The sequence below is a fragment of the Muntiacus reevesi genome, chromosome 9 (genome assembly GCF_963930625.1).
Source record: "Muntiacus reevesi chromosome 9, mMunRee1.1, whole genome shotgun sequence".
Classification (NCBI taxonomy): domain Eukaryota; kingdom Metazoa; phylum Chordata; class Mammalia; order Artiodactyla; family Cervidae; genus Muntiacus; species Muntiacus reevesi.
In genome coordinates, this window is record NC_089257.1 from 6778220 (window position 1) to 6791243 (window position 13024).

General features: G+C 37.2%; 2 protein-coding genes across 2 annotated transcripts; both read left to right on the forward strand.

Annotated features, from left to right (window-relative positions):
* The first annotated feature begins 1871 nt into the window (after positions 1-1871).
* LOC136174015 (olfactory receptor 4P4-like) lies at positions 1872-2807 on the forward strand. The gene has a single exon (XM_065943793.1). It carries the CDS (start codon positions 1872-1874, stop codon positions 2805-2807), a length of 936 nt encoding a protein of 311 aa, XP_065799865.1.
* An 8882-nt stretch (positions 2808-11689) lies between these two features.
* Positions 11690-12619, forward strand: LOC136174474 (olfactory receptor 4P4-like). Its single transcript, XM_065944664.1, has one exon. The coding sequence runs from the start codon at positions 11690-11692 to the stop codon at positions 12617-12619; it is 930 nt and encodes a 309-aa protein (XP_065800736.1).
* The last annotated feature ends 405 nt before the right edge of the window (positions 12620-13024 follow it).

Sequence of the window (13024 nt, forward strand, 5' to 3'; positions counted from 1 at the left end):
AATAGTTCAGATCTTCATGACATTCAATGAGATTCAGTCCAGTTCAGTTCAGTTGCTCAGTCGTGTTTGACTCTTTGCGATCCCATGATGTAGCACGCCAGGACTCCCTATCCATCACCAGCTCCCGGAGTTTACACAAACTTGTGTCCATCGAGTCGGTGATGCCGTCCAGCCATCTCATCCTCTGTCGTCCCCTTCTTCTGCCCCCAATCCATCCCAGCATGAGGGTCTTTTCTAATGAGTCTACTTTTCACATGAGGTGGCCAAAGTATTGGAGTTTCAGCTTCAGCATCAATCCTTCCAATGAACACCCAGGACTGATCACCTTCAGGATGGACTGGTTGGATCTCCTTGCAGTCCAAGAGACTCTCAAGAGTCTTCTCCAACATCACAGTTCAAAAGCATCAATTCTTTGGTGCTCAGCTTTCTTCACAGTCCAACTCTCACATCCATACATGACCACTGGAAAAACCATAACCTTGGCTAGATGGACCTTTGTTGGCATTTTGTAATGTCTCTGCATTTTAATGTTCAATGAGATTGCATCCCAATCAATTCATGATAACCTGAAAATACAAGTTGAAAGTGAATTGAATACATCTAACCTACTGGACATCATAGTTTAGTCCAGCTTACCTTAAACATATTCAGAATACTTACATTAGCCTGCAGTTGAGCAAAATCATCTCTAATACTTTGACCACTGAATGCAAAGAGCCAACTCACTGGAAAACTCTCTGATGCTGGGAAAGATTGAGGGTAAGAAAAGAAGGGAGCAACAGAGGATGAGATTGTCAGATGGCATCACTGACTCAAAGGAAATGAGTTTGAGGAAACTCGGGGAGATAGTGAAGGACGGGGGGGCCTGGAGTGTTGCAGTTCATGGGTTCCTAATGAGTTGGACTTGACTTAGCTATTGAACAATAGCAGCAATCTAACACGAAGCCTATTTTTAACAATCTAACACAAAGCCTACCTCATGTAAGTTATTGAATACTCCACTAAAAGTGAAAAACAGAATGGCTGTCTGGTACAAAATGGTTGTAAGTACATCCGTTCTTTACCTATGTGATCACCAGGCTGACTGGAGGCTACTGTGACTCACTGCTCAGACCCAGCATTATAACAGGGTATCATATCACCTATAGCTAGCCTAGAGAAAAGATCAAAATTCAAGTACAGTTTCTTCTTGATGCTTGCTATTCTCATACTATCATAAAGTCAGTAAAGTCGCAACATAAACCACCATGAGTCAAGGAATGTCTGTAATGCCTGTTCTGTACTGTAAACCATGTGCTCAGTCGACTCACTGTGGACCCATGGATTCAGAGCCCAGGAGGTTCTTCTGTTCATGGAATTTTCCAGGCAAGACGTGTGCATTGGGTTACCGTTTCCTACTGCAGGGGATATGCTTGATCTGAGGATCGAACCCGTGTCTCTTGTGTCTTCTGCATTGGCAGACGGGTTCTTTACCTCTAGAGCGACCTGGGAAGCCTAAACAATTATATTTTGAAAATTTAATAGAATTTACTTTTATTCCACTCCAGCATTCTTGCCTGGAGAATCCCAGGGACGGGGGAGCCTGGTGGGCTGGCGTATACGGTGTTGCACAGAGTTGGATATGACTGAAGCGACTTACCAGAAGCAGCAGCATTTTCATTACTGCCAATTGAAAACAATACTGAAGAAATGAGCTATGGTTCCTAAGAAAAATATAATATCATTAATTTATTAACTAGTTTTGGTAATTTGTTAAAATTAACTTTAATGGCTTGTTAGCAGCTTTTATATGATTGTGATCATATTGTAAATATTTTCTTTCATTTTTTTTTTTTTCAGATACTCAATTATTTGCAGATAGTATACAATATATGGAAAGTCAGAGGAACATCTCAGAATTTATTTTTTTGGGACTTTCCTATAACCAAAACATACAAATATTTTGCTTTGTGTTCTTCTTATTTTGTTACATTGCCATCTTGGTGGGAAACCTTCTGATTCTTGTCTCCATCCGATGTAGGCCTCATTTTCACCAACCAATGTACTACTTCCTCAGCCACTTATCCTCCATGAACGTCTGCTATACCTCTTGTGTGACACCCAAACTGATCAGTGACCTGCTCCTGGGAAGGAAAACCACCTCTTACGGCAACTGCATGCTGCAGGTCTTCACCATGCGCTTTTTTGGCATCATCGAGGTCTTCGTCCTTACAGTCATGGCCTTTGACCGCTGTGCTGCCATCTGCAAGCCTCTCCACTACACAATTATCATGAACAGGACAAGGTGCAACCTCCTCATCGTGGCTGCTTGGGCTGGTGGGGCCGTCCGTGCCTTTTCTCAGTTTTCTATGAGAGTCAGTTTGCCCTTCTGTGGCCCCAATGAAATTGATCACTACTATTGTGACATTTTTCCTTTGTTGAAAGTTGCCTGTACTGATACCTACATCACTGGTGTCCTTGTGGTTGCCAATTCAGGAATGGTTGCCTTAGTAACCTTTGTTCTTTTGTTTGGGTCCTATGTCATTATATTATTCAACTTAAGAAACCACTCAGCTGAAGGAAGGCGCAAAGTCCTCTCTACCTGTGGGTCTCACATCACTGTGGTTACCTTATTTTTTGGCCCTTCAATCTTTGCCTACCTCAGACCCCCTACCACTTTCCCTGAGAACAAAATATTTTCTCTCTTTTATACCATCATTGCTCCTATGTTCAATCCCTTAATCTACACTCTGAGAAACACAGAGATGAAAAAGGCCATGAGAAGGGTTTGGTACCAAAAGATGTTTTCAGACGAGAAGCATAATTAATTTCCCCTACTCAATGTGTTAAAACCTCTATGTGGAAGTAAAAGTGGACTTGGGAGTTGTAGAACTCAATTAACTTTCAAATCAAAGAGCCCAAATTGTTTACTTTATAAATGTTAGAGATGATGAGTTGAAAAATTATGAGAAAAATGACAATTCCATTGGTTACTCTGAGATTTGATAGGGACTTATGTGATTAAAAACATATTAGCTTAAAGAAACTGTTGCTATGTTATATAGATTAGGCAATTCTAAGACTGACTGTGAATTTAAAAAAAATAATTTGCTTATGATATTTGTACATGAAAACTAGAGAGGAAATACCTAAATTTGCTTTCAAGTTAATTATTTAAAGACATATCTAACCTTACACTCTGCCTTGGGTGTTTCACTGACTTATGTATGGTTTTAAGGCATCTTACAGATTTTTTCATATATTAATTATGACATATAATCCATAAAGAAATGAAAAACAAAAACAAAACAGAGACAGAAAGACAGAACTATGAAGGAAATAAACCTGTACTCTGTACCTGAATCAAGAAATAGAGCACAATAGTAATCTCCAAAGTCTAATATCCATTCCTTCCTGTCCTCACTGCTTCTGTCCCCTAGAAGTAGCTCCCCTTCTGACTTTTATAGGTACTGTCCTCTCTGCCCGGTGTCGGTCATTGAGAGGACATGACCACTGCTAGAGCAATGAGATGGGCCTGAGCATCAGAAGTTCCTCATTTGTCCTCCCATTCTTGAATTTGAGTTCCATTTACTGTCCCAATGTTTGCCTTTTCATACTGTTCATGGGGTTCTCAAGGCAAGAATGCTGAAGAGGTTTGCCATTCCCTTCTCCAGTGGACCACATATTGTCAGAACTCTCCTCCATGATTTGTCCTTGATAAGTGGTCATACATGGCATGGCTCATAGTTTCATTGAGTTAGATAAGGCTGCAATCCATATGATCACTTTGTTTAGTCCATCCTAATGGAAATCAGCCCTGAATTTTCATTGGAAGGACTGATGCTAAAGCAGAAGCTCCAATCCTCTGGCCACCTAATGTGAACAGTTGACTCAATGGAAAAGACTCTGATGCTGGGAAAGATAGAAGGCAGGAGGAGAAAGGGATGACAGAGGACAAGATGGTTGGATGGCATCACCCACTCAATGGAAGTGATTTTGAGCAAGCTCTGGGAGATGGTGAAGGACAGGGAAACCTGGCTTGTTGCAGTCCATGGGGCTGCAGAGTTGGACACGACTGAGAAACTAAACAACATCACCCCCATAGCTGGAGACGTTTTCAAGGATGCAGACTTGAGATACTAAGGTGTTGTTGAGACCATCTGGACTGGATATGTGAATGAACCCAGGAAAGACCTGTATATGATCTTAAATTTTCTGACATAAGGATGCAAAGATCTGCTTGCCTTGGAACCATCCATGACAAGCCCCCCATGTAAGGCCCCTCGTTTAGTAAAAGTGCCACCTCCAAACTGGAGTCGTCTGACTCTTTTTTCAGTCTCTCCCTGCCTGCTTATATGGGGCCAGTTTGCCAAAAAACACCTCGAAACATTAGGCATGTTATAAATTAATTATCTGTTATTGATTTTACTCATAGGTAAACTTAGGAGACTTAGTGCCTTTCTCACTAGGACCTTGTTAAGATGAAAGAGAACCCTTGGTATATGACACCCAGTAAATCCTCACTACGCATTTGCTATTATTTATTTTGCTCATATAGCACATTGGAAGCAAAAGAATCTTCAGAAATACATGGGAAAGAAGAAAATAAGGAAAGAAAGGCCTTTGGAAATGATATGTTTGGGGAAAAATTAAAACATGTTCAACTGAAAATTTTTTCTATTATTTTTTGGAAGTTTTCTAAATTCATAAAAATAACACCAAGGTTTATTAGCTTATAATTTTCTAGGAAATCAATACTTGAAAATAAAGTAAAACCCATTCGAACTCTCTCAGGGAAGACGATCTTTTTGAGGAGAGGTGAAGGTTATTAATTGCCATAAGTTAACTTCAGCTCAGTGCTTGGTTTTGTCCGACTCTTTGTGACCCCATGAATTGCAACCCACCAGGCTCCTCTGTCCATGGGATGTCCCAGGCAAGAATACCCAAGTGGGTTGCCATTTCCTCCTCCAGGGGATCTTTCTGACTCTGGGAGCGAACCCTGGTACCAGAGCTGTCCTTTCTCTCTCCCTCAGATTACAGACCAAGAAGGTGATGGCACCCCACTCCAGGGCTCTTGCCTGAAAATCCCACGGATGGAGGAGCCTGGTGGGCTGCGGTCCATGGGGTCGCTAGGAGTCGGACACGACTGAGAGACTTCACTTTCACTTTTCACTTTCATGCATTGGAGAATGAAATGGCAACCCACTCCAGTGTTCTTGCCTGGAGAATCCCAGGGACGGGGGAGCCTGGTGGGCTGCCGTCTATGGGGTCACACAGAGACGGTCACAACTGAAGTGACTTGGCAGCAGCAGCAGCAGCAGATTACAGAAATCATGGAAAGGGTAAGCCCCTCAAGGCAAAAAATCCCACAAAGTTGTTTATATCACAAACTCTGAGTGAAGTGCAAGGAATTCAGTCACTGAGGCCCAGGAGGAATGAATGTCTAATAACTGAGCTTCCTAAATCACACACAAAACCTTGTGCAAGTGGTGGCCTGCATCCTATTTATAATCCAGCTTTGATGCTCACTTCAGTGGATCTGATGACTTGGGTCTAGAGGAAATCCACTTGGTGAGCTCACGATTCGGGAACATAAATTCAAACAACTTGCAAAACATAGTGTTCTAGAATAATATATATATATAGTTTTAGAATGTACATTTTATTTTTGCTTATTAGTTATGTGAGCTTGAACATTGTGGGGAATAACCTTAGAGATGAAAATATAGATGGTGGTTAGACTCTGGTGGATACTCACACTAGGCCACTTTCTGCAAGCTGTTCCTCTGAGGGTGTGTCCTCTCACTGTGTGAACACTGGTTGAGTGACAGTGGCTCTACAATGACACTTTTATTTTTCTACGAATGGCTAATGAATGATATTGAGAGAGATGTGAATTCAAGACACAAAATGAAATACTCTGAACAGTAGGTGAATGACCAGAATTTCAGTGAGGAAAGAACGGCAAGACTGAAAGAAGTGATATGAATGGACTCACGACAATTGGAGTGGAAGGACATGTGTGGTGAATGATTTCTCCTCCTTTCCATGATCCTGCCTGACTATGTGATAGCTGAATAGATTTTCCTTTTACTCATAGATAACAGGTTGACTGCTAGTTAAAGTTAAGTATAGGTACCATCTCTGATTTTTATAATTTGTTTTGTGATTAGAGTAGTAATAAATTCAAGGAGTTGCCTGTTGAGTGTGCTCTGATGTTCCAATAGGAAATCAGACAGTGATAGAGAAATCATACTTTGCTGAATAAGAGGAAAATAGCATTAAGACTTTTGGTAGAAAATGGGCAAAGTGCTCACTAAGAAAATAAATGACTCACAGATTACCAAGAAAGTGAGAAAAAACAAATCCAAAAGAAAAATAGAAAAATAAGATCCTTCCAGTATCCATTGTCATGATCCATGATCCCCCATCCTGACAAAAAAAAAGGAAGAAAAGATGGCTCAAGAATTAAGTTAATCAAAGACTCTAGGCAGGACACAAAAAGTCAAAAGGAGATATCTCAAAATTTGAGTCTCTTTACTTTATCTCTATATACCTTGCTCTCCACCCATATTTCCTGTAACAAATGTGGTGCTGATAACTTCATTGATTTGAATACTTTATATACCATTTTAAAACAACTGAAGTTATTTCAACAAATAGTTATTGATTATTGGTTAAATAAATGGTATCTTATAATCATTTCAGCTCCTCACGTTTGGGTAGCATCATGGAAAGGAGGAGATATAACTCCCTACACATGTTCTTCCACTTCAATTGTTGTGAATCGATTCATATCACTTCCTTTCAGTCCTGCCATTCTTTCCTCATTCCGGTCATTCACCTACTGTTCAGAGTATTTCATTCTGTGGCTTGAATTCACATTTCTCTCAATGTCATACATTAGCCATTCATAGAAAAAAAATGATTATGGAGATACACCAAAGATAAAATCATTGGAAATATTTATTGAGCCTCTAATATATATTGGCTAACTCACACCTCTTATCTAATTAATTCTCACAACAGATGTGGGGGTGGACATGCTCATCAACAAAGTGCTCATCTGCTGGCAGTATGATAATCTAAGAAAAATCAGCAGATGTCAAATTCTGGAGAAGATCTGACAGATGCAGATCCAGGAGAAGTGTCTAGAATTTAAAATTAAGCATGTACAGGCATTTCTTAATATTCTAGGCAGAATGTAAGATGGTCTTTCTTTCCTTGAGAAATTTAAATTCATGCAGATTAAGGATGTATGAATTTACTTTGGCATAGATTGAAATCTGAAATATTGGAGTCAACGAAGCTCTCTGTTCCGAGTATTAACAGCGTCATATATTTACTGAACATGCATAAAGTATCAGGAACTATGGTAACTGTGTAACATTTTACCAAGTATATTGCTAAGTAAGATATATGCTGTTTTAGATCTTGACTCTACCACTTACTAAGACCATCTTGCACTCATTTTTAATTTTTCTAAAACTCAATTTCCCCATTTGTAAGCTAAGTTTACTACTAATATTTATTAGAGTTATAGAGATGGTTGAAAAATTTGTTTACACAATGTTTAGAAGAAAGTTAGGCACATGATAATGTGAAATTGTAAACTAATAAAAGAATTATGAGACTGTTGTTAGTGTAATTAAATAACATATTGAGGCCATATACTCACTCTTAGCAAAGCCAGAATATAAACCCAAGCAATTTCACTTCCTCAATTTTAATGTTTTCCTAAACTTTACCTTTAATAATAGTGGAGAACCCCAGGGTTGTGTAAAATCTTAACTGAAGAATATATTATTAAATTGTCAAGACTATATTCATCATTTGGTATATATATCAAATTGAATTTAGATTGTTTCATTTGCTTACTGTTTTATTTTTTTTTCAAAGTTTCTATCTATTTTAAAATTTGAATCCCATAATTCTCTGAATTATTTAGGGAAGAAGCTATTTCTCTACACTTTAGATACAGAAAAATGTTACAGGAAATGCAGTTAAGAGTTCACACTTGAAACTGATGACTGTGTCAACAATAAAAGCTAGAGATCTCCCAGTAAAATTGAGAAGCTAGAAATCTAAACACTAGTTTAAGCATTATGGGATACAACTGTAGGGGAAGTTAGCAAAAAGAGAAAACTACCAAGAAAGGAATTAAAGAAATGTTTGTGGCCTTGAGAATTGAGAAAATTTGAGACCAAACACATGTTTAACAAAACTCTTTGATTAGAAAGTAAAATTTAATTAGAAGAAACATTAATACTGTATGAAATTGAGACAGAACAGTTGGCTTTGGTAAATTATTGTAAAAGCTTTAGTTTCTTTATAGGCTTAATTTATTTAGGTATAAACTAAAATGTTCCTGTTTAATTTGGGGGTGGGAAAAATTTTAAACTGGTTGTTTTTTTCCATGCCCATAATTATTATTATTATTTTTTTAAATATTAGTCTGTCTTTATGTATTTTATTTTTTTTTCATTCATTTTTATTAGTTGGAGGCTAATTACTTTATAATACTGTAGTGGATTTTGTCATACATTGACATGAATCAGCCATGGATTTGCATGTGTTCCCCATCCCGATCCCCCCTCCCACCTCCCTCTCCACCTGATCCCTCTGGGTCTTCCCAGTGCACCAGCCCCAAGCACTTGTCTCATGCATCCAACCTGGGCTGGTGATCTGTTTCACTATAGACAATATACATGTTTCGATGCTGTTCTCTCGAAACACCCCACCCTCGCCTTCTCCCACAGAGTCCAAAAGTTTGTTCTGTACATCTGTGTCTCTTTTTCTGTTTTGCATATAGGGTTATTGTTGCCATCTTTCTAAATTCCATACATATGTGTTAGTATACTGTATTGGTCTTTATCTTTCTGGCTTACTTCACTCTGTATAATGGGCTCCAGTTTCATCCATATCATTAGAACTGATTCAAATGAATTCTTTTTAACAGCTGAGTAATATTCCATGGTGTATATGTACCACAGCTTCCTTATCCATTCGTCTGCCGATGGGCATCTAGGTTGCTTCCATGTCCTGGCTATTATGAACAGTGCTGCGATGAACATTGGGGTGCACGTGTCTCTTTCAGATCTGGTTTCCTCAGTGTGTATGCCCAGAAGTGGGATTGCTGGGTCATATGGCAGTTCTATTTCCAGTTTTTTAAGGAATCTCCACACTGTTCTCCATAGCGTCCATGCCCATAATTAAAATAATGGCTTTGTTTATGTCTATTCAAATGAACAAGTGATTGCTTCAAGTTGACCAAATCAGCATTTTAAATATCATTTTAGATTAACCTTTATATAGGGGAGAGAGAGAGAGAGATGAGGAAATATTTCTATGATATAACTGGAGGCATGAAACCTTACTTTTCCATAGCTACACTGCAAACTAATTTTAAATCTTAAAATTTTACCATAGATATAATTTAATTGTTTTAAGGCTTCATTGCAAAGCACTTTTCTTTTTGGATGTGACAGAATTAATTTTGTCAGTAAAAGAGAGTGATAAGAAGAGAATTTATATATTAACTGATTAAATATAGCTACAAGATTAGGGCAGAAGATATGTAACAAACTTTAAAGAAAGGTTTTAATTACTTTTAATTACTTATAATGTATTTTGGGATCAACATTGATAGTAAGAACACTTGGCATATGTAGTTACCAGTTCTATGTAATATTTGTCATTAGTGTTGAGACACAAACTACATTCTTAGAGGCTATGGTCAACCCCAAGTGAATTGTTTGTATTTCCATATGTCAAATCCATATGATTTAACAGATTGTTTATGAAATGTTTCAAGCTACCTTTATTCATATTTTGTATATTTCCCATAAGTTTTTAAGTAAAATCCTGTCTATTTAGAATAAGAGGATTTGTCTAGGATATCTCAACATTTTCTTCCAGTTTAAAATAATTGTATGGCTTTAAACCTTCAATTTCTATATGAAAGTTATATTTAGTTAACTTTATTATTGACAGTCACTGGTAACACAAGAATACATATAATAAAAATATCAAACAATAATTCCATGGCTAATAAAACAATGACTATTTATTGATTTGAGTATTTTGTGATAAAATATAAAATATTTCACCATTTTACAAATGTTGTTCAGTTGTTAAGTCGTGTCTGACTCTTTGCGACCCCATGGACTGCAGCACGCCAGGCTCCCCTGTCCTTCACCATCTTCTGGAGTTTGCTCAAATTCATGTCCATTGAGTTGGTGATGCTATCTAACCATCTCATCCTCATCCACCCACCCTCTTCTCCTTTTGCCTTCAATCTTTCCCAGCAACAAGGTCTTTTTCAATGAGAGGTAGCCTAAATCTAGAGGAATAAAGTGTTTTGTACCGACTTCACACACTGCAGTGTAATTGGTAATGGATTCTAGACCCCAAATGTTTGTCCTCAGCAAGCCTTTCCCACACACCTCCCATGCACTTTTTCTCTGAACTATTCAGTGTAAAATTTTTACACGTGGGTTCTGGAAAAGTCTTAGATTGGACAAATAAGGAAGAGAAAGTCGTACTCCAATTCTAACCACTGAGAAAAATATTGACTCTTAAAGTATGATTCAGTAAGTAAAGGGCAAAGTCATGAAGGTAAAATTTCCTTTTGTTTCTCTGTTTTTAGTTTTAGCTACCATTCTATTCTGTGGTTGATTTAGTATATGGTTTTTATTAATGTGCCAGAAATAAACATACTTCTGTTATAAAATGTTAGAACTTTACCATCTTAAGTCAGTAATAAAAATATAACTAAGGAATCAAAATTTTTCAAACCAATTGCATTGGCTTCTTGCATAGCTTTCATCTTCCTCTTTGTAAATATACATGTATCATTATATACATAAATATTTAATTTTATATTCTACCTCATGTTAAAATTATTTTGAAGCAGGATATTTTCTACTAGTGCATATTTTTAGGTTTTATACTTTCTTCTATATCATTAAAGGTAAACTTTGTAATACTTATGCTTAATTGTGTCTTTAACAAATTTGAGTTTGTAGACATACAGAGCAATGTTTCTTTTCAAGAACTTGTATTTTTTTTAGAAGTGGGAAATATTTCACAACTAATCATTATTTTTAAATAATTTGACTGATTGATCAAATATATTTATATTTCTTGTTTATTTTGAACCTAATGCTCTTAAAGATGGACTTGTGAAAATCATGAAACTAATCAGAAACAAAGAATACTATCAAATTTTCATTTTGTGAAGCTGGAATTGTGTTCATTAAACACAGTTTCATGCTATTAGTGTGCTTTAATTAATTTTTATTGGACTAGAGTTGATTTACAATGTTGTGTTTACTTTCTGCTGGACAGCAAAGTGAATCAGTTATACACATAGATAGATCCATTCTTCTTTTAGATTCTTTTCCCAATGGGTCATTATCGAGTACTGAGCAGAATTCCCTGTGTTATAGAGCAGACCCTTTTTAGTATCCATTTTATTTATAGTAGGGTGTTTATGTCAATTTTAGTCTCCCAGTTTATGTCTCCCTCCTTTCCCCTTGGTAACCATAAGTCCCTTTTATCTACATCTAAAACTCTATTTTCATTTTTGCAAATAACAGAAATAGCAGACATTAGTGTTATCATAGGTTTTCTCCTTGAATATTTCTGATATCAACTTATGCACTATGTCCTTTCAGGGAACTGTTCTGCCTTTTTACTGCACTGGATCATGGAAAATAGAAATAATGTCACTGTGTTTATTCTCTTGGGACTATCTCAAAATAAGAAAATTGAAATCTTCTGCTTTGTCTTATTTTTGTTTTGCTACATTGCTATTTGGATGGCAAATTTGCTCATAATGATTTCTATTGTATGCAGTCCTCTCATTGACCAACCTATGTATTTCTTCCTTAATTATCTCTCCCTCTCTGACCTTTGCTACACATCGACGGTGACACCCAAACTAATGACTGATTTATTGGCAGAAAGGACGACCATTTCTTATAGTAACTGCATGACACAACTTTTTATCCTTCACTTCCTTGGAGCCATCGAGATTTTTATCCTCACAGGAATGGCCTATGACCGCTATGTGGCCATCTGCAAACCTCTGCACTACACCGTCATCATGAGCAGACCAAAGTGTAACACAATCATCATCGCCTGCTGTACTGGGGGACTTATACACTCTGCCAGTCAGTTTCTCCTCACCATCTTTTTACCCTTCTGTGGCCCCAATGAGATTGATCACTACTTCTGTGATGTGTATCCTTTGCTGAAATTGGCTTGCATGGATACATACAGGATTGGTCTCCTGGTAGTTGTTAATTCAGGTCTGATTGCCTTGGTGACTTTTGTAATTTTGATGGCTTCTTATTTTCTGATATTACACACAGTCAGGGATTACCCTGCAGAGAGCCGCACCAAAGCTCTTTCCACTTGCAGTTCTCACATCACCGTTGTGGTCCTATTCTTCGTGCCTGTCCTCTTTATCTACATTCGACCAGCTGAAACTTTTCCGGAAGACAAAGTGTTTGCTCTTTTCTACACCATCATTGCCCCCATGTTCAACCCTCTGATCTATACATTGAGAAACTTGGAGATGAAGAATGCTGTGAAGAAAGTGTGGTATCATCAATTTCTTAAGAAAGGGCAGTAACCTGCATGAAAAAATATTTCAGAAAGTCACTTTAGGGCTAGAAATATCATCAGCCCTGAAAATAGTACGTATGGGATGATATATAAGGAGTTTACAATGATTGCAAACCTGGCTACAGACTCTTCAGCGTTTTCTCAGGTCTCTCCTGGTTGGGAAATTTAATTTTTTTCATGTTTATTTTCCCTCTTTTCTCTTCTCATACCTGCCCCAAGAATTCCTTAATTTGACATTCTATTTTGACTGTGCAATAAAATATTTTATTTCTTCCTATATATATGTATGAAAGTTTCTCTTTTTTTCTTTTGAAATGCTTAATTTTATAAGAAATGGTAGGTGGAGAATAGTGGGAAGTGGATATATTGATAAGTTTTATTTAAATTTACTAGATTTGAGTAAAATAATTAT